At 37.9% G+C, this 25,476-nt stretch overlaps 1 protein-coding gene across 1 annotated transcript in view; it reads right to left on the bottom strand.

Annotated features, from left to right (window-relative positions):
• Positions 1 to 1,819: 1,819 nt before the first annotated feature.
• slc35f3.L (solute carrier family 35 member F3 L homeolog) overlaps positions 1,820 to 25,476 on the bottom strand; it is a 94,757-nt gene continuing 71,100 nt past the window's right edge. Inside the window, exons 5-7 of the mRNA XM_041562820.1 lie at positions 23,682 to 23,874; positions 14,484 to 14,573; positions 1,820 to 2,185 (exon numbers count right to left, since the gene is read on the bottom strand). Coding sequence (XP_041418754.1) covers positions 1,956 to 2,185; positions 14,484 to 14,573; positions 23,682 to 23,874 — 513 coding nt within the window. The 3' untranslated portion in view covers positions 1,820 to 1,955. The remainder of the gene's footprint in view (positions 2,186 to 14,483; positions 14,574 to 23,681; positions 23,875 to 25,476) is intronic.

Genomic DNA, 25,476 nt, shown 5'->3' with positions numbered 1-25,476 from the left:
GCGCTCCTATAACACCAGCCTCTTCCAAGCCAAACAAACATACTTTACTTCACTCATTAACTCCCTTTCTAAAAAACCAGCACAACTTTTACACCCCCTCCATGCACATCTGTCTCTGCTCAAGATATTGCTGAGCACTTCAAAAACAAAATTGACACTATCAGAAGGGACATTACACTACTCAACCCTCCTAGACTTCCACCACCCTCCCTCCACACTCCCCAGTCTCTCCTGTGCTCCTTCACCCCTGTCACTGATGAGGAAGTCTCAAAGCTTTTGGCCTCTTCTCACCTTACCACCTGCCTGCTTGATCCAATTCCCTCAAAACTTCTCCGCAATACCAATCCTTGTCTAATCAAAGCCTTAACTCACCTATTTAATCTTTCGCCACAACACTCCACGGAAACTGCCCTGACTCGACTAACTAATGACCTTTTAACCGCTAAAGCCAACAATTATTTCTAACTACTAATGATGCTTGATCTCTCAGCCGCATTTGACACTGTAGATCACCCTCTCCTCCTCCAGTCCCTCCATTCGATTGGCCTTCGTGACACAGCCCTGTCCTGGTTCTCTTCTTAAATTACCAATCGTTCCTTCAGTGTCTCCTACAATGGAGTATCATCTTCTCCCCTACCTCTCTTTGTTGGAGTTCCTCAAGGCTCTGTCCTGGGACCATTACTATTCTCCCTCTATACTTCCTCCCTCTGCAAATTAATCAAAAGTATGGTTTCCTCTACCACCTCTATGCTGATGATACTCAGATCTATCTCTCCTCTCCTGATCTCAACCCAGAACTCCTAACTTGCGTCTCCTCCTGCCTGTCCGCTATCTCTACCTGGATGTCGCAACGCTACCTTAAATTGAACCTCTCTAAAACTGAAATGGTTCTCTTTCCTCCAACTAACACCAGTAACATCCCTGAAGTATAGTTAACAATTCCACTATCACCCCCTCTCCCCAGGCCCGGGACCTTGGGTTTATCCTAGATTCTGCTCTGTCATTCACTCCTCATATCCAGTCACTTATTAAATCATGTCAATTCCACCTAAGGAAAATATCCAAAATACGATCATTTATCACCCAAGATGCTGCCAAAATTCTTATTCACTCTCTCATCATATCACGTCTAGACTACTGTAACTCTCTTTTAATTGGCCTTCCCCTCAAGAGACTGTCACCTCTCCAGCCCATAATGAACACTGCTGCGAGGCTCATATACCTAAGCAACCGCTCTTCCTCGCCATTCTGTCAATCCCTGCACTGGCTTCCGTTACCTTTCAGAATCAAATTCAAATTAATGACACTGACTTTCAAAGCACTTCATAACTCTGCCCCACCCTACATTTCTGAACTCATCTCTATATACTCACTCAACGCTTACTATGCTCCTCTACTGACCTGCTACTCAACTTTTCTCTCATTGCCTCCTCACATGCCCGCATTCAAGACTTTGCAAGGGCTGCACCCCTCCTCTGGAACTCTCTCCCACGGTCTGTCCGACTTTCTCCCAACATTTCTGCTTTCAAGAAATCTCTTAAAACGCACTTCTTCCTAGAAGCCTACCCTCACTCTGCTTAACTACCAAACGTAACACCCACTTAATTTGATCTTGCCCACTCCCACACCTTGTGTTTTACTCCCCTCCCTTTAGAGTGTATGCCTATGCATAGGGCCTTTCCTCACCTTTTGTACCTGTATTGATTGTGATGTATGTAACTCCATATGTTCTATGTATATAATTCATGTGATTTAGTTGTATAATCACATTTATTTTACAGTGCTATGCAATATGTTGGTGCTATATAAATACATGTTAATAATAATAAATAATAATAATAATGTACTTACTATTTTTTTACATACCTCACATGGTTAAAAAAAAATCTTTACAGAAATTTACATGTGGTGATTTTAATACATACACATATTAAATGATATATAAAATATAATTCTTAATGTGTGAATGATGGTCTAGTTCTGTAGAGTCTGAATTGAACTACAGTGCTATTATTTCCTTCAGATGATTCTTCTTTCTTCCTCACTTTTAGACGTGTAAGAAGTTTTATAATCCAAACATCCCAATCTTCTGGTAATAAGAGTAAAAAGAATCCTAGTCCAATAATAGCTAAGGCAATAACCCGGACACTGTTGAAGACAATTTCACTGGAGTAATGATCCACAACTATTTTAAAGAAAAGAATACACTGATGAGTCCTAATATGTAAAGTTACTGAAAAAACATTTCTTTGCTTCAGTTACACAAAAATATACAAAATTAGGTAGGGACTCTCCAAAGAATTCACACAATGGACTATTCTCACACTGCATTTATCCATTATTTATATTCCTAGATGCAACTGCAGATGAACATATTGGGAGTAATTTACTGATATCCCAGGGGGAGTCCAGGGTACGACTGCGTTCTGCACCTTGGGCCAAATATAAAAAATTTGGCACAAGGTGGAGTTCCGGTATCCGCAAAGCAGTCCTGGTTTTACCGCCTGCCATAGGACAGTTAAGTATGGAGCTCCATTGTGCCCAGTGCTCTCCAACTTGCTCACAAGAAAAATGCACAAATTATGGGACGGATAGGGGGCAGAAGCGGGGTTCCTTATGTGCCACCCCCAGGCAGATTGTGCACTTCCAAAGGACATTTTGGCAAACTCATATACTGCAAAGGCATACAGTACATTATTTTTTAATTGGCAAACATGTGCTAACTCAATAGCTGCTGTGTCCTTGCCATCCAGTATTATGTCTGAATATTTGTATTATATGCATGACCATTGCATTGTTAATGCAGCAAAATGTATATTATTCATTGCATTACTTTTATTATTTATTATTTTTGGACTGCTATAGACAGTTGTGCATTTTGTACTTTTAAATTGCAAATAGACAGTTATCCAGCATTCAAATCTGTAAAGGCTTACTTTAAGGGGTGCACGCCAATTAATGTGTTCACCTTCACATCCTTCAAACGACATCAAAAATAGATAGCAGTACTCCCATATCCAAATAAAACCGCCTTTATTTCAGAATTACATCTGGCACAGCAACGTTTCGGACCTCCTGGTCCTTTTTCAAGCTGACAAAGTATAAAACTGCAAAATGTAACTTCCTTAAATACCCACATTAACAATGCCCCCTAGTGGTTATGACTAATACAATGTATCAAAATATTGTGTTTGAAGCATTGTAACAACAATTTGTAACAAAATACGCTTACTTCATTTAATACAATATTAAAGTTCACTTATTTGTAACATAAAGACTAACTTAGCTTTTGTTGCTTCAATAGTATCTAGTAGTCACTAGAAGATAAGCAAAGTAAAGTATCATATTAAAATTAGTTGAAAAAGTTTAAAATGCCATATTTATAACAGAGGACATAGTTCATATTCCTTATTCAAACCACCGGGCATCAGGGTACCAAGCTTTCTAATCCAATTTGCCTCATATTTTAATAGTTGTTTAACCCTGTCACCTCCTCTCCTAGGTCTGGGAACCTGTTGTAAAATTTGGAACCGCAGAGTGTCCCGCCTCTACAAAGTGACATGCTACAGGATTTTGTTGTACCTTTCTCTTTATATCAGATTTATGTTCTCCTATTCTTTCTTTAGCCTGTCTAGTAGTTTGACCGATGTACATCAGGCCGCATGGACACTTTATTGCATAGACTACAAATGTTGACAGGCATGTGTGGTACCCTTTGATCTTAAATATAGTACCCTTATGCGGGTGATATATAGTATCACCCTTAATGCAACTATTGCAATGCTTACAAGCAAGGCATGGATAGGTACCATTCCTTGTACCACAGAGTGTACCCTGTCTCAAAATCTTCCCTGCTCCAACATCTGCTCGCACTAGTTTATCCCTAAGGGATTGTGGCCTTTTAAATGACAATAAAGGTTGGTTTTGAAAAACAGGTATCCCTTGGCAAGCAACTTTTAAGATGTCCCAATCCCTATTAATTATTTTTCCAAAATCTTTAGACAGAACATTATAATAGCTTACAAAAGCTAATCTATCTCCTTTTTTTGGTATTTTCTTTACCATCTGGGACATTATTTCCCCTTTATACTGTATCTCTCTAATGCCTTCTTGGGATAGCGCCTAGCAGTTAGTTTATCTTCCATTTCATCCAGCCTATTTTCTAAAGCACTATTTTCAGATACTATCTTCTTAACACGTGCAAACTGAGATTTTGGTACAGATCTTTTTACATGGGCTGGATGAAATGAAGAATACAACAAGAGAGTATTTTTATCCGTGGGCTTTACATACAAATCAGTTGCTAGTTTGCCATTATTTTTATAAACCCACACCTCCAGAAAATTAATCCTTTGTAAAGCAACATGTGACGTAAATTTTAAAGAGCTTGAATATTCATTCAGCTCAATAAAAATATGTAGCCCCTCCCAGAGCATAAAGACATCATCAATGTAGCGAAACCAACACTAACAGTGTTGTAAAAACTTCAAATTTCGATACACATATGTTTCTTCAAAACTATTGACAAAGATATTCGCATAAGTAGGGGCCACATTTGACCCCATTGCTGTGCCACAGCATTGCTCATAAAATTCATCCTGAAACATAAAGTAATTTTCCCCAGAATTATTCTAAGAAGCATGATAACTAACCGTTTTTGTGCCCCATCCCAACATGGATCATTATGTAGACACTGTTCAACTGCCTCTATTCCACCCATATGGGGGATGTTGGTATACAGACTTTCAATGTCTTTGTAACCAGATATATCTCGTCACTAATTGGACCCAGTTGTTTTAATTTACTGAGAAAATTGGAAGTATCTAAAATAAAGGATTTCTGTTTCTCCACATATGGGTGCAATACCTTATCCAGGAAAACCACAATCGGGTTAAATACCGATTGTACCCCTGCCACAATTGGACGTCCTGGAGGGTGTTCAGGATTTTTATGAATTTTGGGCAGGGTGTACAATACAGGAGTAACCGGATTGGCTTGTTTTAGAAATACTGCCAGTTTTGTATCAATAACTTTATTATCTATGGCTTCTTCTAAAATCGTGCTTATCAATGCCTGTATTTTAGGTAATGGATCCGTGGGAAGCAAAGTATATGTATTGGTATCTGCTAACATAGTCTTAATACTTTGTACATAGAATGTCCTATCCATAACGACCACCGCTCCACCCTTGTCAGTGGGTTTAATCATTATATCCTTTCGCTCTTGTAAATTTTTAAGGGCCATTTTTTCTGGTTTAGTAAGATTAGGTGTGTTATTTTCAATCTTCCTTAATCTATACATATCTTCTAGTTTTTTAATATCCTCCTTGACCATATTTATATATGTATCAACTCCCTTACTTGATTTATCAGGTGTAAAATCACTCTTTAAATGCAGATCAAACATGGGTAACGTAAACATATTTTCATATACTGTATATTACCTGACATGTCCTTTAAATTTTCCATTGTCCCAAAATGTGCTTTTAGTTTAATGGTTCTAAAGAACCGTGTCAGTTCAAAATGTAGCCCAAAAAAATCCGGGCTTGAGTCAGGGCAAAATGATAGCCCCCTTTGCAATATTTTTTGTTTATCAGTAGTTAGAGTACATGAAGAAATATTTACCACCAACGAGCAGGGCGTTTCCGTTCCCTCTGTGGCCGGTCTGATTTGCCCTTTGCTCCTATGTTTCCTGCTGCCTCTCCTTCTGCCTGGCTGTCGTCTTGCGAGCCACCTAAAAAATCCAGTGAGGTTGTTGAGGAGTCCGTGTCTGACCCCCTTGCTGTTTTCGCCATATTTCTGGGCTCTTTTTTCCACGCGTATTGCCCCTGAGGTTACCTGTCCAATGCCTGGTGGATTTTCTGTATGCGCCCATCGGTACACTCTGCCGATCTCATAATCAGTGCCATCACGTTGGAACTTCTGGCGTTTCCGCATCTCTACCTCATCCTGGCATTGGCGTAATGAGCTCTGCAATTTACTCCGTCCGACCTCAAACTTCTACGCTGCCTCAGTGTTCCGCAGCTCTTGTTCCAGCACAGCTTTTTTTTCTCAATGCAGGTGGGAAGCTCTTTTTGTATACGCTCCATTAGAGCCAGCTCGAGATCCAATAAGCATTTGTTTAAGATAGATTCCCATCGCTCTACAAAGCTTTCATCATCTTGGAACATAGTAGGTCGTAATTTGAATGCTGGATAACTGTCTATATGCTCTAGATTTCACCATATCCGTGCATTTAATAAAGGCTATAAGATGTCTCAAAAAACTAGTACATATGCCTATACTGAATTGGAGGCAGCAAAGATTTTAACTGCAGTCTCTATACAAAGAGACTTTTTATCCCAACTAGATGCCATTAATTTATACAGAGAGTGGGAAAAGGAATGTAAAGTTTTATTACATTAGATTTGCATTTAAAGACTTTAGCAGAATACTACAAGTTGAAACGAATTCCACGTGGCCTGCGTTCCCATTTACGACCTACTATGTTCCAAGATGATGAAAGCTTTGTAGAGCGATGGGGATCTCGAGCTGGCTCTAATGGAGCGTATACAAAAAGAGCTTCCCACCTGCATTGAGAAAAAAAGCTTTGCTTTGCTTCCCACGGATCCATTACCTAAAATACAGGCATTGATAAGCACGATTTTACAAGAAGCCATAGATAATAAAGTTATTGATACAAAACTGGCAGTATTTCTGAAACAACCCAATTCGGTTACTCCTGTATTGTACACCCTGCCCAAAATTCATAAAAATCCTGAACACCCTCCAGGACGTCCAATTGTTGCAGGGGTACAATCGGTATTTAACCCGATTGTGGTTTTCCTGGATAAGGTATTGCACCCACATGTGGAGAAACAGAAATCCTTTATTTTAGATACTTCCAATTTTCTCAGTAAATTAAAACAACTGGGTCCAATTAGTGACGAGATATATCTGGTTACATTAGACATTGAAAGTCTGTATACCAACATCCCCCATATGGGTGGAATAGAGGCAGTTGAACAGTGTCTACATAATGATCCATGTTGGGATGAGGCACAAAAACGGTTAGTTATCATGCTTCTTAGAATAATTCTGGGGAAAATTACTTTAAGTTTCAGGATAAATTTTATGAGCAATGGGGTCAAATGGGACTTATGCGAATATCTTTGTCAAAAGTTTTTACAACACTGTAAGTGTATGCTCTGGGAGGGGCCACATATGACCCTTGATGCATTTTTTATTGAGCTGAATGAATATTCAAGCTCTTTAAAATTTTCGTCACATGTTGATTTACAAAGGATTAATTTTCTTGATATGTGGGTTTATAAAAATGATGGCAAACTAGCAACTGATTTGTATGTAAAGCCCACGGATAAAAACACTCTGTTGTTGTATTCTTCATTTCATCCAGCCCATGTAAAAAGATCTGTACCAAAATCTCAGTTTGCATGTGTTAAGAGGATAGTATCTGAAAATAGTGCTTTAGAAAATAGGCTGGATGAAATGGAAGATAAACTAACTGCTAGGGGCTATCCCAAGAAGGCATTAGAGAGATATAAAGGGGAAATAATGTCCCAGATGGTAATGAAAATACCAAAAAAGGAGATATATTAGCTTTTGTAACCTGTTATAATGTTCTGTCTAAAGATGTTGGAAAAATAATTAATAAGCATTGGGACATCTTAAAAGTTGCTTGCCAAGGGATACCTGTTTTTCAAAACCCACCTTTATTGTCATTTAAGAGGGCACAATCCCTTAGGGATAAACTAGTGCGAGCAGATTTTGGAGCAGGAAAGATGTTGAGACAGGGTACACTCTGTGGTACAAGGAATGGTACCTATCCATGCCTTGCTTGTAAGCATTGCAATAGTTGCATTAAGGGTGATACAATATCTGAGATCTGGCATGGTTCCCGAGAGACTGGCGAATTGCTAATGTGGTGCCTCTATTCAAAAAAAGATCCCGTTCTCAGCCTCAAAACTATAGGCCAGTCAATTTGACGTCAGTGGTAGGAAAGCTTTTCGAAGGGTTAATAAAGGATAAGATACTGGACTTCATAGCAAATCATAATACTATGAGTTTGTGCCAGCATGGTTTTATGCGTAATAGATCCTGCCAGACTAACTTAATTTCTTTTTATGAGAATGTAAGTAGAGACCTCGATTCTGGGATGGCAGTGGATGTGATTTACTTAGACTTTGCTAAAGCATTTGATACAGTGCCACACAAAAGGTTACTGGTTAAATTAAGGAATGTTGGTCTGGAACATAGTATTTGTACCTTGATAGAGAACTGGCTAAAAGATAGACTACAAAGAGTGGTGGTAAATGGAACATTTTCTAATTGGACCAGTGTTGTAAGTGGAGTACCGCAGGGCTCTGTACTAGGTCCCTTGCTTTTCAATTTGTTTATTAATGACCTGGAGGTGCGCATTGAAAGTACTGTTTCTATTTTTGCAAATGATTCTAAATTGTGCAGAACTATAGGTTACATGCAGGATGCTGCCACTTTGCAGAGTGATTTGTCTAAACTGGAAAACTGGGCAGCAAACTGGAAAATGAGGTTCAATGCTGATAAATGCAAGGTTATGCACTTTGGCAAAAATAATATAAATGCAAGTTATATACTAAATGGCAGTGTGTTGGGAGTTTCCTTAAATGAAAAGGATCTAGGGGTCTTTGTAGATAACACGTTGTCTAATTCTGGGCAGTGTCATTCTGTGGCTGCTAAAGCAAATCAAGTTCTGTCTTGCATAAAAAAGGGCATTAACTCAAGGGATGAAAACATAATTATGCCTCTTTATAGGTCCCTGCTAAGGCCTCTTCTGGAGTATGCAGTGCAGTTTTGGACTCCAGTCCTTAAGAGGGATATAAATGAGCTGGAGAGAGTGCAGAGACGTGCAACTAAATTTGTTAGAGGGACGGAAGACTTAAATTATGAGGGTAGACTGTCAAGGTTGGGGTTGTTTTCTCTGAAAAAAAGGCGCTTGCGAGGGGACATGATTACACTTTACAAGTACATTAGAGGACATTATAGAAAAATAGCAGGGGACCTTTTTACCCATAAAGTGGATCACCGTACCAGAGGCCACCCCTTTAGACTAGAAGAAAATAAATTTCATTTGAAGCAACGTAGGGGTTTCTTCACAGCCAGGACAGTGAGGTTGTGGAATGCACTGCCGGGTGATGTTGTGATGGTTGATTCAGTTAATGCCTTTAAGAATGGCTTGGATCATTTTTTGGACAGACATAATATCAAAGGCTATTGTGATACTAAGCTCTATAGTTAGTATAGGTATGGGTATATAGAATTTAATTAAAAGTAGAGAGGGGTGTGTAGAGAGGGGTGTGTGTATGGATGCTGGGTTTTCATTTGGAGGGGTTGAACTTGATGGACTTTGTCTTTTTTCAACTCAATTTAACTATGTAACTAACTATGTAACAATATATCACCCACATAGGGTACTACATTTAAGATCAAAGGGTACCACACATGCCTGTCAACATTTGTAGTCTATGCAATAAAGTGTCCATACAGCCTGATGTACATCGGTCAAACTACTAGACAGGCTAAAGAAAGAATAGGAGAACATGAATCTGATATAAAGAGAAAGGTACAACAAAATCCTGTAGCATGTCACTTTGTAGAGGCGGGACGCTCTATTTCCCAACTGCGGTTCCAAATTTTACAACAGACCTAGGAGAGGAGGTGACAGGGTTAAACAACTGTTAAAATGTGAGGCAAATTGGATTAGAAAGCTTGGTACCCTGAAGCCCGGTGGTTTGAATAAGGAATATGAACTATATCCTCTGTTATAAATATGGCATTTTAAACTGATTTTAATATGATACATTACTTTGCTTATCTTCTAGTGACTACTAGATACTATTGAAGCAACAAAAGCTAAGTTAGTCTTTATGTTACAAATAAGTGAACTTTAATATTGTATTGAATGAAGTAAGTGTATTATGTTACAAATTGTTGTCACAATGCTTCAAACACACTATTTTGATACATTGTAGTAGTCATAACCACTAGGGGGCATTGTTAACGTGGGTATTTAAGGGAGTTACATTTTGCAGTTTTATACTTTGTCAGCTTGAAAAAGGACCAGGAGGTCCGAAACGTTGCTGTGCCAGATGTAATTCGGATATGGGAGTTTTATTTGGATATGGGAGTGCTGCTATCTATTTTTGATGTCACTTTTAAACTGCAAGCAGTTTTGCTGAATAACACTTGTTAAACATTGAAAACAAGAACCACAAGGGACTTTAACTCCACAATGCAAGTGTCAGAAACGATCTAAAGATAATACAGATAGATACACATTGGAATAAAATAAAAAGCAATTTTTATTCACCACCATGCCATAACAATTACATAGAATTAAAACCATTTAAAAACTAAGCAGCGCTGCATATGAAGCTGAAGGGATCCCTTCTCACAACCCCAAAGGCTGATTGTATTAATCAGATATGGGAAAAGTTAGCATGCTATTGTGTAAAAAACTTGGTAATCCGTTAATGTTGGAGGGTAAAGAAGCTTTGGAACAATAGATACAAAATTGTAATTATAGATTCCTTGAGTTAGTTGTATTCAATTGAGTGAACCCATATTGATCCTGATAGGGAAAAATTCCAAAACTTAGAAACAAAACAGCATGTGTTCATTCCCCAATATCATATAATATGAAAATAAAGGGATTGCAAAATGCCCACGGGCCGATATTTTGTTCAAAATTAGCTTCAATATTGAGGGTTATTGCTTTTTTATTCGTGCTGGAGTTTGTATAGTGCTAAGTGAATTGAATTAGCCGCATGGCATCTCTGCCACAGTCCTCCACTAGCACGCTAGAATGCCGTCCAGAAGAGCCCGAATGTTGCACTGCACCTCGAAGGTGCAGTGCAGCATTCGCTGTATGGCGGCTCTTCTGGACGGCATTCTAGCGTGCTAGTGGAGGACTGTGGCAGAGATGCCATGCGGCTAATTCAATTCACTTTTGCAATCACCTGCGAGTGCTACCCAATAAACGGTCGGTATAAACTTTATTTCATTTGACTGTCACATGTCCGCTACAGATAGCGGCGCTGAGGACACATCATTTGTGAACCGGCTGTAAGTAATTGGAAGTATGTGTTGCGATAGTTATATCGCTAATGGAGACCATTTGGACTGATTAGTCACTATTGTGCATCACAGGTGCAGCCAGCACACTCTTAGCACTATACAGACTCCAGCACGAATAGAAAGCAATAACCCTCAATATTGAAGCTAATTTTGAACCAAATATCGGGCCATGGGCATTTTGCAATCCCTTTATTTTCATATTATATGATATTGGGGAATGAACACATGCTGTTTTGTTTTTAAGAATTTTTCCCTATCAGGATCAATATGGGTTCACTCAATTGAATACAACTAACTCAAGGAATCTATAATTACAATTTTGTATCTATTGTTCCAAAGCTTCTTTACCCTCCAACATTAACGGATTACCAAGTTTTTTTACACAATAGCATGCTAACTTTTCCCATATCTGATTAATACAATCAGCCTTTGGGGTTGTGAGAAGGGATCCCTTCAGCTTCATATGCAGCGCTGCTTAGTTTTTAAATGGTTTTAATTCTATGTGATTATTATGGCATGGTGGTGAATAAAAATTGCTTTTTATTTTATTCCAATGTGTATCTATCTGTATTATCTTTAGATCGTTTCTGACACTTGCATTGTGGAGTTATAGTCCCTTGTGGTTCTTGTTTTCATATTTGCTAATTTAGTGGACACCCCGATGCTAGTAGCCAGATATAATCTCATTAAGTCTTATCTGAGTCACGTTTTTACTTGTTAAACATTATTAATAAAAATTGTACTTATTTACAGTGCATATAGCATAACAAAATTTGAAAGCACTACACTGGGTACTCTAAAACTTTAAGAAAGGGTTAATTTACAAACATAGCCACAAGTGTGTCCTAACATGCTACTGAACTTCCATATAGCCCCTCTATTAATTGCGTCCTTCCTACTTTTTTTGTTGAATCATGAGCAAGTGCCCCTAATGATGCAACAAAACCATGGTGGTACCCTAGCTTGACTGTATATGATAAAAGGAACCACAGCAATTGAATTGATTTATACATTGCACCTAACTGAACAAGGTGTTATACTGTGACCATTTGAATTAAAGGGGTATTCCATCCCCCCTCTTTCGATGGAGGGTTGGTTTATGAATACTGATGAGCAACATTTTTCGCCAGGTTTCGATGTGAAAAAAACCCACCAATAGACTTCAATGAGTGAAAAAATCTGTTGCACATAAAAAAAAAAAAATTGTAGACTTCAATGCTTTTAGCAATTTTTTCGCAAATGTTCGGCAGGTCAGACCCTTCAACCCTTGACCAGTACTTGCAGTCAGGATCTCTGTTGTGTTCACTATATGACAATGGCAATTAGGGTCAATGTTTATATGTACATCTTTTTGGAGATGTCTAATTCTGTATTTGCATTCATTAGATCACGCAAACCAAAATGAGTAGGTTGTGTTCAGTATATGACAATGGCAATTAGGGTCAATTTTTATATGCGCATCTTTGGAGATGTCTAATTCTGTATTTGCATTCATTAGGTCACGCAAACCAAAATGAGTAGGGGCTTGGTTGCCCAAAACATATTACAAATCACTAGGGATGCACTATTTTGGATTCGGCCGAACCCCCGAATCTTTCGCGAAGGATTCGGCTGAATACTGAACCGAATCCTAAATTGCATATGCAAATTAGGGGTGGGAAGGGGAAAACATTTTTTACTTCCTTGTTTTGTGACAAAAAGTCACATGATTTCCCTCTCCGCCCCTAATTTGCATATGCAAATTCAGATTCGCTCCGGCCAGGCAGAAGGATTCGGCCGTATCCGAATCCTGCTGAAAAAGGCCGAATCCTGAACCAAATCCTGGATTCGGTGCATCCCTACAAATCACATAATAAATATACACGGTAATCATATCAGGAGAAAGAGCTCAAGTGCAATGTGGTAAGAGACATAGTTGGAAGGAGGTCCCTGCCCCATAGAACTTACAGTCTAAAAGTGGATGGGAGGCTAACAAACAGGCACAAATTGGAGATGAAAAAGTGTACAAGGTAAGGCATAGTCAGTATGCACAGGACTAGGCTAATGTTTTGGTGATCCAAAAGGTAGACTCTTCGTTTTTTATTGAAGGAATTGAGAGAGGATTCCTTAAGAAGAAATTCAGGGTTGGAATTCGAGAGGTAAGAAGAAGGGTTTGAGATGAGAGGTGGCAGTGGATGTGGATGGTGTGAAGAGAATGTGGCTCTTAGAGGAGCGGAGGAGACGGCCAGGAACATACAGTGAGACAAGAGAAGAAATGTAGTGAGGAGCAGAGGAGTGAAAGGCTTTAAATGTTAGTAGAAGGGTTTAATATGTGCTAACCTTTGCTTAATAGGCAGCCATGCTAAGGATTTTAGTTGGGGTTGAATAGGTTCTCTTTTAGGAGAGAGCAAAAAGATCCTTGTAGCAGAGTTAAAGATTGATTGGAGAAAGAAAGACCGGTTAATATGAGACTGCAATAGTCTAAACGGGATAAGAAATGGTGTTTTGGCTGTTGTTTGTGAAAGAAATGAGCGTATCTTGGCGATATTGCAGAGGAAGAAGCGACATGTTTTGGCAGTATTATTAATATGATTAGAGAAGGAGAGGGACTGGTCAAAGATGACCCCCAAGCAGTGTGCAGAGTTAACCGAGTTAATGGTCATGTCATCAATAGTAATGGTGAAAGGAAGAGAAGTGCTCGGTTTGGGTGGAAAGACCAGTCTTGGCCAAGTTAAGCTTGAGGTGGCGTTGGTTCATCCAGGAAGATAGCTACTAAGCAGTCCGTGATCTGCGTTTGTCATTGCCATACAGGTGGTATTTAAGGCCAAATGAAAGTACAAGGGGAACAACAGAACAACAGAGAGTAGTGAAGAGAACAATGTCCTGTTAATAGGGGGCTGGGATATCCCATGTTTTTTAACAATTATATGTGCCTGAGGCAAGGAAAAGGCGAGGGGTCAAAGTGCAAGGGCACATCTCAGTAACATCTTCAGTGACATAATAAAATTGCATTTCACTGTACAGGTATGGGATCTGTTATCCGAAACCAGATAGTTCCAAATTACGGAAAGACTGTCTCCTATAGACTCCATGTTATACATATAATCCAGACATTTACAAGTGATTTCCTTTTTCTCTGTAATAATAAAACAGTACCTTGTACGTGATCAAAACCACGATATAATTAATCCTTACTTGAAGCAAAATGGGCCTATTGGGTTTTTTATTGTTTACATTATTTTCTAGTAGACATAAGATATGGATCCAAATTAAGAAAAGATGCATTATCCAGAAAACCCCAGATCCTGAGCATTCTGGATAACAGCTCCCATACAGTACCTGTATTGTGTAACATTCTCTAATGTAAACAAAGCAAGAGAAATATTTTCTTACCAGCATTAACAGGTACACTCAGGACAATTCCACATGATATCAAAGTAGGATATGTGATAGCAATTCCAAAATTTACCAAAATATTAAATGCTAGAGGGAAAAAAAGCACAGTAAGCACTATAATGTAATAAATGTTCAATAATGGTGGGGTTTTCGAATTATGTACACATGTACTGTACATACATATACACACTAGAAAAAATATTTGTGTGAATTTTTAGATATGCAAATATATAAAGAAACACATGTACAAATATGGTGTGGTGTAATGAAATTTTGCATCAGTACAGAGAAACCTATAAGCATTTACTGATCACCTGTTTGTAAATATCTTATTGGTTACAGGTTATTAAACATGGAAAAGTTTTGCAGTTAACTAATTTCAGCTTAACCCAACTATTAATTGATACATTTTGCTTTTAACAGTATATCACTGTTTTTTCTCCTGACAAATATGGATTGACAGCTAAAACAATGAAGAAAAATGAATAAGCGATTACAGTATATCACAGTTTTTTCTCCTGACAAATATGGATTGACAGCTAAAACACTGAAGAAAAATTAATAAGCGATGACTATTTTCATAACATCTACTGTCAATCCAAAGAAATAAAGCAAACAAGAATCATTTGTGAATGGAAATGCATAATTATTGGGTTGTGGGAAAGACTTTTTACAGGGTTAAAAAAGAAGACAAATGGAATAAAATGCTGCTTAAAGGGATCCTGTCATCAGAAAACATGTTTTTTTCAAAATGCTTCAGTTAATAGTGCTACTCCAGCAGAATCCTGCATTGAAATACATTTCTTAAAAGAGCAAACAGATTGTTTGATATTCAAATTTGAAATCTGACATGGGGCTAGACATATTGTCAATTTCCCAGCTGCCCCAAGTCATGTGACTTGTGCCTACTTGATAATATTTAAGTGCACATACTGATAATTCATATGGTCATACCTTTGAAAAAAATAATTAATTACAGTAAACATCAATGTATTTCCATAAAATGGTGTTTGACACAAAAAGATCAAGAGAAACATGTCCTTTTACATCAAAAGTAAGGAAGTGCTAATCTGGCATAGCAAGGTTTCAGGTTTTATATCAAATGCAGTATCTGTATACATAGAAAAGAAAGACACAAGTCTTCTATATGAATATTTACAGGGCCTGATTCCTCAAGCAGGCGCCCCTAGGCCATGTGGTCCCCCCATGGCCACAGCGCATGCGCATAATCGCCAGCAAACGGGGCATACACAGGTCCCATAATGCGGCTGGGAGGCATGCATACCAATATATAACCAATTACTCGCACCTATCAAGGATATAAACTGAATACTATAATTCTCCTTCAGAGATAGCTGGATATCTTAGGCCTGACGCTTCTTTAGCCTAATGGATTATACACAGTTAATAGCTTCTTAATGTGTATCTAATGCGAGAGCACAAAAAAGAAGTAAAAAATTTGAATAATAACCTTGTGCACACATCACAAATTAACCTTGAAATAATCACCACCTCGAACCTGGCAAAATTTCCAAGGTTCCTTTTGTGAGTTACATTAATAGCAAAGCATTCATTGCACAAAAAGAACTGGACACTAAAGAGATACTGGGGGTCATTAGTAAATACTGGGCAAATGTGCACCTGGGCAGTTACCCATAGCAACCAATCAGTGACTGGCTTTTTACAGGCAGCTGGTGGTTGAACAATGAACGCAAACATTTGATTGGTTGCCATAGGTTACTGGCCAGGTGCAAATTAGCCCAGTGTTTATAAATGAGACCCAGTGACACCACTATATAATTTTGCCTTAAAATTTTTTTGCTTTTACATTACCTATCTGATCCCCCATGCTGCTCTATAAGGGGGCTGCCACATTTGTAGTACAAAAAAGAAGGGTTGTGGGTGCACTCCTAAGGCCATATAAAAACATATTTAAGTACAATAATTCAATGAATATGCAAGTGCATGTATTTAAAAAAGAAAAACAGGGTTTTTTTGTTACAACGTTATGATCATAAAGTTGATATGGTGGTCCCTAACTTGTTTACCTGTGATCAAAATATAAAAGTTCATATACCTCTCTGCTTAACAGCATTACTTTGAGTAAAACAAAAAACCCTGTTTTTCTTTTTTTAATAAATGCACTAGCATATTCATTTGAATTATTAGTTTGCATGCAGCTTCTTTTCACTGATATCGACACATTCCTATTTTTATAGGAACATGTCAGTATCACTTTAATGTGAAGAATGTGTCTGTTGTGGATCCTGCAAGCTTACACATGGTATATGCCTTGTTAAGTAGAGATTATAGCAGTTCCATCTATCAAAGGGGACAAGAATCTGTGAATCTGTAGTAAAGCTATATAATAATGTACAGTATATCATTTCAAAATGGTATATTTTTAAAAGACAAAACATTGCAAATATGATGTATATGAAAATATGACACATAACCCTAATTTGGTTACTGTCTCTTTAAATGGCAATTAACCCTTGGCAATCCAGGGCCCTGAGTCCCTTTTGCGTATGAAAAGCACTGGGAATTGGGATTTACAGTGCAATTTTCTAGAGAACACTGAGGAACACACCTACGGGGGTTCCACTAGGAAAAATGCAGATGAAACAATTATATCTTTATGTAAAACAGTAGTGAAAGAACTTGGGCAATCTAATACACAATGCACTCCTGCACTGGGGACATGTGGGACCTACCTAACTCACTAGTAGGTAAACAGTAAGTAAGTAAACAGCCCTAGAAGCTCTCTGTTTGTTTAGCATAGCAGCTGCCATATTTAGCTTGCTGTGACATCACTTCCTGCTCACTTATAGCTCTGAGCTCAGATTACAGCATGGAGGGAGAGAGGAGCAAACTGAGCATGCTCAAACCCTAGCCCTGGAGGTTTAAGCTGAAAACAGGAAGTCTGATACAGAAGCCCTTGTGTACACAATAGAAGGAAAGAAATGTGGTGTTTCTTTTGATAGAGGACTCAGAGCAGCATGTTTGTTTTAGCCTTTCCTTCTCCTTTAATGACACACAGTTCTTTTCAAATGGAATGTCCCTTTCCAAGAGCTCTTATACCCCAGGTAGCACTACCTTTTGGAACTTAGTGTAATGATAATGGCTTACCCTGGTGGTCTAGTGGGCGGTGGGGACGCATAAACATATAAAATTGCACTTGCAAGATTGTAGTGATAAACCAATGCACCAATGCCCAACACGTTTCATTAATAGAATTCATCAGGGACAGAAACATGTGTATGTGCGAACTGAAGTAAATGTGTGAGCAACAAGCATGTATGTGAGCAGAAGAGAAAACTGCAGAAGTCTATTATGACAAAACTTATTGGGCATTGCTGCATTAACTTTTTTTTATTTACTTTGCGAAATCAAAATCTAAAAACACGATCCAATGGATCTATGTCTAAATAAAAGTACATCAGTTCCTCACATATTTTAATTCAGTTGACTTCTGTGACCCAGTCTGTATAATACTTGTTAAAACTACTGTTTAACAGTTAAACCTGTTTTTGCAGTTTGTATTGATATTGACATTAGATAGGCTACCTATTGCATTGCTGGGTCTGGCACATATTGTATACAGTATAAGGCCCCTGAATCACAGTAATTTATGAAAAGCACTGGGAACTGGTGAGAATTCACCAGCATGACGTAATTTCGTAACTACATTGATTCCCTAACGGCACAGGCGTCACTTTGATATCGTTGCTTTGCACTCCACTCCAGCCTAATTTTCGCTCTGGCGAACGGACATAACTACGCAAATTCACTAAAATGAGGATTTCACAGTACGCTACCTCTTGCGTCTCAATTTTTTATTGCAAAAATCGCTGGCATCTTTTCCTTTTTTCAGGGTGATAGCCTGCAAAAGACCGTACATTTTTTTTTGGGGTATCCAGGTTCCCCCTACATTTCCTAACATATGGCACATAAACTATACACTGGGCTCATATGTAGGGAATTATAACAACTTTATTTTATTTTATTAAGGTTCCCTAGCCTTCTGTAATGTAATGTATTTGCTGCAACATATACGTTCATTCAACTTTCACTTCCCGCAAATTAGCCAACGCTAGCGTAAATTTGCTTTGCTTGGTGAAGCCAGCGTTTGGCGCCCTGGACACAACTTTGCATTTTTAGGGAATTTGCGTTGTCCTGCCGAATTTACACCTGGCGAAGTGGGCAAAGTGGTCACTAGCGAATTTGCACCGCTTAGGGAATTTGTCCCTATGTTTTTGTTTGACCCAAAAAACTCTCAGGTCCTCGGCTTTTGCATAGGGAAGGATTCTATTGCCCATAATACATTTTCTGTAAATTAGACCTCCAGAACCTTCATAGTTAGTCTTAAGAGCACTGTCTTCTCTGTATATTCTTTTAATCTATCCCTATTCTCAGAAGGGTTGACTCCAGTCTCTGAGTTGGGGAGATTATATAAATCACTATTGTAACTATACATTGCATTTGCAATTTCACAGGTAATATGAATTAGATTACCACCATTAGATATATTGGGTATAGGTTGCTCTTGTTTGTCTTTAGCACTGCCAAATATTTCCCACTCTGACTGGAATCCAATTCTGCACACAGCACAGATTAGACCTGACTTGTGTTTTCTGCCCACGTTTGTGGTTGGGTGCACGTCCTGTAGCCTGTTCACAAGGGCCCCATCAAGATATACAAATTTTCATCCAGTAGACAGCACTCCTGTTTGATTAAAACCGTCTTTATTGCTTATTAGGACAGCAGCATAATGCATGTTTCGAGTGGCCCTCCATTCTTTGTCAAGGATCCAGTTCTGTGCAGGGAGTATCCCTGTATTTAGTTATTTATATGAAATAAACATTGCTGTATCCGGTTTATACACAACTTCTAAAGACCTGGCTGTTTCCCATAGATACTTTCTTTTATTAATTTTGTATACTGGAACCAGTCATTGCAGCACTTCTTCTACCACTGGGTGCATATTATAGTTTATATGTACTTTTATAAATACTGGTATTTTTTATATTTCATTCAGGCAATCAGGGTCCTCCCATAAGGATTAATTGTTCTGACCAGACAAGTGAGCACATGACAAACATGGAAGTCAAACATGGCTGTAGTACCAGAGAATTTGTGAAAATATGCATATTTGGATATACAACTTTAAAGGGGCCTAGCTGAGTATTCAGCAAGGTCCATTTTAATGTTTTATACTGTAGCTATATATGACACATTGGTTTTACCACTCGATGAATCAAGCAGGGGATCCAAAGTTTAGATCTCTCTCCACAATCAAGATGTATTCCCCTTTTTGCATCTAAAGTGTGATATATGAAATCCACTTGGAATTGCCACTTCTGTTTGTTACTCTACTAAACACTCTTTGTTTTGCAGATAGGGTATAGAACCTGTTATGTAGCGAACATAGAATTTTTGCCATTTTGTTGGTTATATTGAGGCTCCATATGCAGAGGGAGCAAATCAAAAAGATTATCACCTTGTATTTAAAAATTATATTAAAAAAATGTGCGAAATAAGGAGGTGGTAGTGGGATGGTACAGATGAAGATATAGAAGATAGAGAACTTCCCAAACCAGTCAGTTGAACTGAAGAAGCTGCTCGGATGAGTAGTGAAACTTCTTCATTGATTACTCAGAAAGTCCAGTTGTTTTTAGAATTACCTATACGAGATATACCATGACCTGGATGAATGAAAATCTTCATAGTCAGGTTATATATATATATATGTATATATATATATATATATATATATATATATATATCTTCCAGACGAGTATCCGCACTTCAAGGTCAATCTTAATAGAAGCAGGGGTGCACGGTATACATCAATGGTTTTCAGACCAGCACTCCCTTTTATGTAAAACAAATAATCTTTTATTGTTGCATCATTATCCATCCTCCCTGTTGGGACCTTTTTCAAGGATGATACAAAATGTGATAAAACCAAACATTAAATAACCATGTGCTTCATACCAAACTAATCCGTGTCCATGTGTTCAATCTGCCCTTAATTGGTTAATTGGCTCCACACCAAATCCTTAAACATTTCAAATGTAAAAAACATTTTTTTAAAAATATGTGCAAATGATGTAACCAACATCTTGATATGTGTTATAAAAATATAAATATTCAATAAATACTTTTTAAAGATGTCTGTGTCAGTGTCCAAGTAAATAATCACATGAATAAATTATAAAACAACATTACATGTGCTTTAAAAAGTTTGTGTTACAATGTTCATAACATCCAATTGTTACAAATCCTAAAAGAGAAACAAGAAACAAAGTAGTATCAATTAAAATTCAGATGTAAGGGATGTGTAATGTGTGGCACACTAATCCTAGGTACTCACTTCAATCACCCACATACGGGTAAGAGATATGCGGTTAGACAGCGGATGAACTGTGAAACTACTATGGTAGTGTACCTTATAAAATGCCCCTGTGGATTGCTTTATAGTGGAAAAACAGTAAGGCAATTGAAGGAGAGAATTGGCATGCATCGGTCGAGCATTAGGGCTGCGTTAGATCCTGAAAGGACAAAGATTGAGGGGAAACAGGACATAGCCCAACAGCCAGTTGCCAAACATTGGGCTGAGGCCAGACATGATGCTTCATCCTTCAGATGCATGCCAATTGAACACATCAGAGCACATCCCAGGGGTGGTGACACAGAAAAAAAGCTATTGCAGAGAGAAGCTTTTTGGATTTTTGGAGCTAAACTGTATGAGTCCGAATGGCATGAATGGGCAGGTCAATCTGAGCTGTTTTCTAATATGATCATATATAGTGGGAAAGTGCAATATTTACTTGTTTGGTTAACTAAAAGAAAAAGAAATAGATATTAATATTTTCTAGTACACAGAAAGATGACTCTAAGAGTACTTATGTGGTTGTAACAGATTGTCTTTTTAATTGATACTACTTTGTTTCTTGTTTTTTGTTTCCCTTTTAGGATTTGTAACAATTGGATGTTATGAACACTGTAACACAAACTTTTTAAAGCACACTGGGGACCCCTTGTGGATGTAATGTTGCTTTATAATTTATTCATGTGATTATTTACTTGGACACTGACACAGACATCTTTAAAAAGTATTTATTGAATATTTATATATTCACACATATCAATGTTTAATGTTTGGTTTTATCACATTTTGTATCATCCTTGAAAAAGGTCCCAATAGGGATTGAAACGTTGGATATGATAATAAAAGATTATTTGTTTTACATAAAAGGGAGTGCTGGTCTGAAAACCATTGAGATATATATATATATATATATATATATATATATATATATATATATTTATATTTATATATATATTTACAATATATAGGTTATAATAACAAAAACAAGGGTATCTATTAAGATATCCAATAATGTTGATGCAGCACATGTTAAGATATAGTATGAAAAGAACAAAATGTTAAGTAGCCTGGAATGTTGCACCATTTGCATTTAGATAAATAGATAAAAGATCAAAGATCTTTATTTTTTTAAATATTTTAAGTTTTTAGTATGTCTGTTTCATTGTCAGGAGGCTATTTAATCATGAGGTAATCTTTTTTTAGTCTTTTTGTAGGTGCGATTTTAATATGATGAGCATGACTTGAGGATATGGCTATTTGTCATTTTATTTAATTGGTGGCCCATTCTACTTGTTGGAAAGGCCCTCTGCCCAGAGGCCCAGGAGCAGCGCCAGCCAACCTGGCCAGGCGCCCGAGGCAGCCTGGCCGGTCATAGTGGCCCACAGGCGTGCATGCGTGAAAAACTGCGTGCGCATTGGCGAAAAACTGCACATGAACGAAAAACTGAGGCGAGCAGGGCCTGGACAAGGGGGTAGGAGAAGCAGAGAAGGCGCCTGCCTGGCACCCCCCAGCTTTGCGCCCTAGGCAAGTGCCTAGGGCGCAAAGCTGGGGGGTGCCAGGCCTGCCTACCCCTGGTTCCGGCCCTGCCCAGGAGACCAATTAGTTACTAATTGGGACCTATTTTGTGGGATGGGCTCTGATAACTTAGTAGTATTGGGCCCTGTGATTCCTTATGGTGGCCCTGATTGGGAGTAGTACCCTCCTATAGGCCTGCTGTGTCAAACTCAATTGTTTTCTCTGTGGGTGATGCTTTTTAAAATAGTTTTTTTTTGTATAAAAGTGAATATTAAACAGTCTAAGCGATAGAATGAGGTCTTCTGGACATGTTGCCTCTAATATGTTGTTGTATTATTGCACATCTTTTTTTTTTTTTGTCACAGTCCATTTGATGTTGCAAGCGTTTATTTTACTTTGGTTGATATGTTTACTGCTTAGTCTAAGCCTTCTTCGCTCAGAAGTTTCATTTGTTATTTTTCAAATGCCATCAAAATATTATCATGAAGAATGGTAGTCTCTCTATGAGAATAACACTTGTTTGCATTATGTTGTTAGCCAGTTATAATATCACTGATTAGACCAGTTGTAAGATAAGATACATTTTCTCTACTGCTCTAATGTTCTTTGTATAGTTTCCACACTGTGAGTAGGCCAAAAGTATGCAGGTTTATGTGTCTCAACAGTTAAGGATGAAGACTGAGCTGAACAGCTGTCTCTATGGGAAGACAGCTTAGAAGGTAAATTACAAACATGCATAAAAATATATAATCAGGAAAAATATAAAAAGATATTACCAATAGGATAGATATGTTTTTTTATATATGCCTATGTCATGCAGCTTACAACTCAAAAGTATATAATAATTTTATAAAGATAAGCAAGATAAGCAAGATAAGCAAGATAAGCAAGATAATTATATTATCTAAGGATAATAAGTATTAATAAATAGCCAGATCAACATAAAACGAAACCTCGCATGGTGGGATAACAAAATTGAAATATTTTATAATGACAAAGAGCCACTAAAAATGCCCAATAAATAAAGATAATTAAATTTGTAACAGCTCCAAAATTTTTGATTTGTGTCTAGTGTCAGTTTGAATAATGTAATGGGCTGCCCAGAAATTTTCCATTTAATCAGGTTACGCTCTGGATTTAACCCTCACTAATGTTAAACTGCTGCCCTTGGACAGCTGGTTAACCTAGGCTGTGAATAAGGGGGTAAGTTCTCAATTTAATATCAAATACAGCACTGGACAGCATATAGTTATACAGATTTAATATTATTTTAATATTTGACTTACTTAGTTGAAGAACAGAGAATCCGCAAAGGCTGCACCAGGGGATTTTTTCAAAAGTACTCCAGTATTCCACTTTTGTGAAGTAAAGGATTATAGGGATGCAGGTGATAAATAAAACATTAAATATGGCCAAAACTGATAAAAATAAGGCTGCTTCACCAAAACTAGCACCACCGAGAATAAGCTTAAACAATACCTGCAAGAAACACAAGGAGACTATGAATAAATGGATTACATTTAAGTCGACACTCTCACAGTAATATGATATATTAAATACTGTAGTTATAAAAAAATGTTCTAAAGCGAATATCATGTAGTGTTGCCCTGCACTGGCAAAACCGACCTGTTTGCTTTAGAAACATTACTATAGTCCAAAGTTCATATAAACAAGCTGCTGTGTAGCAATGGAGGAAATTGAAAAAAGGCTATATGGCACAGGTTAAATAGTGGATAACAGATACAGAGTTCTACAGAGCTTATCTGCGATCAGCTGTGTAACCTGAGCCTTTTCTGCTTTGTATGGCTGCCCTGATTGCTACACCGCAGCTTATTTATATAAACAAAAGTAGTGTTTCTGAAGCAAACACAGCATTTTTAGCAGGGCAGGGCAACACGGCATTATATTTGTATTACTTTAAAACATTTTCATTTTTTAGACATCCACTCATTGCAGCCTTTATTAAATTTTTGGTTAACTAACTATATCCTGTCTCCACCACTTGCCTCTAAACTCCTAGAGCATATTGTGTTCTCACGTATTACTAACTTTCTACACACCCATGATCTGCTGGACCCTCAATCTGGTTTCCGGTCTGGTCACTCTACTGAGACTGCTTTGTGCAGAGTTACAAACGATCTTCAGGTTGCCAAAGCCAAAGGTCACTTCTCCATCCTTCTCCTCCTTGACTTATCATCTGCATTTGATACAGTTGACAACTTCTCCTGATGCAGATTCTGTATTCACTTGGCATCCGTAACCAGGCTGCATCTTGGCTCTATTCTTACCTTTCTAACCGACCATTCACTGTCTCCTATGATAGCAAAACCTCATCTGCAGTTCCACTTAATTTGGGGGTGCCACAGGGCTCTGTGCTTGGCCCGCTGTTGTTCTCCCTGTACAGTCTGTCTTTGGGAGATCTCATCTGTTCATAATTATCATCTGTATGCTGATGATACCCAAATATATTTATCCACCCCTTCATTAACAGCTGAGACAGAGGCTCAAATCTCTAACTGCCTCCCCTCTATCTCAAATTGGATGAACCAGTGCCTCCTCAAACTCAACCTAACAAAAACTGAACTAATCATCCATCCACCTGAGCCTGGTCCTACTCCCCTATTTACTATCTCTATTGATGGCATGATCATTAATCCTGTCAACTCAGCACACTGTCTGGGGGTAATCTTTGACTCCTCTCTCCTTCTCTGATCATATTAACACCACTGTCAAAACGTATCACTTTTTCTTACGCAATATAGCCAAAATCTGTCCCTTCCTTTCACCGACTACGGCCAAGAATACGCATGAGCTTCAAATGGTTAAAAAAAGTGTAAATAACATATATTTAACAGTTACTACTTGTAAACATACACATTAAAATATGAAAAAACATGGTGTTTGTCTTTTTATGACTTGGAAAACGGGATATGATGTCACTGACACATTAATGTTGAGGATGTAGCTTCATCTTATCAATTCGCCAGGTAGAACTTGCTGAAATAGACTTTGTCGAAAAGGGTAAAGTATTAGAAAGTTCGCATTTTGAGAAATTTGCGGATCAATGATCATTGGCCTGGG

The sequence above is a fragment of the Xenopus laevis genome, chromosome 5L (genome assembly GCF_017654675.1).
Source record: "Xenopus laevis strain J_2021 chromosome 5L, Xenopus_laevis_v10.1, whole genome shotgun sequence".
Lineage (NCBI taxonomy): Eukaryota > Metazoa > Chordata > Amphibia > Anura > Pipidae > Xenopus > Xenopus laevis.
This window is presented reverse-complemented; position numbering and strand designations above follow the sequence as displayed.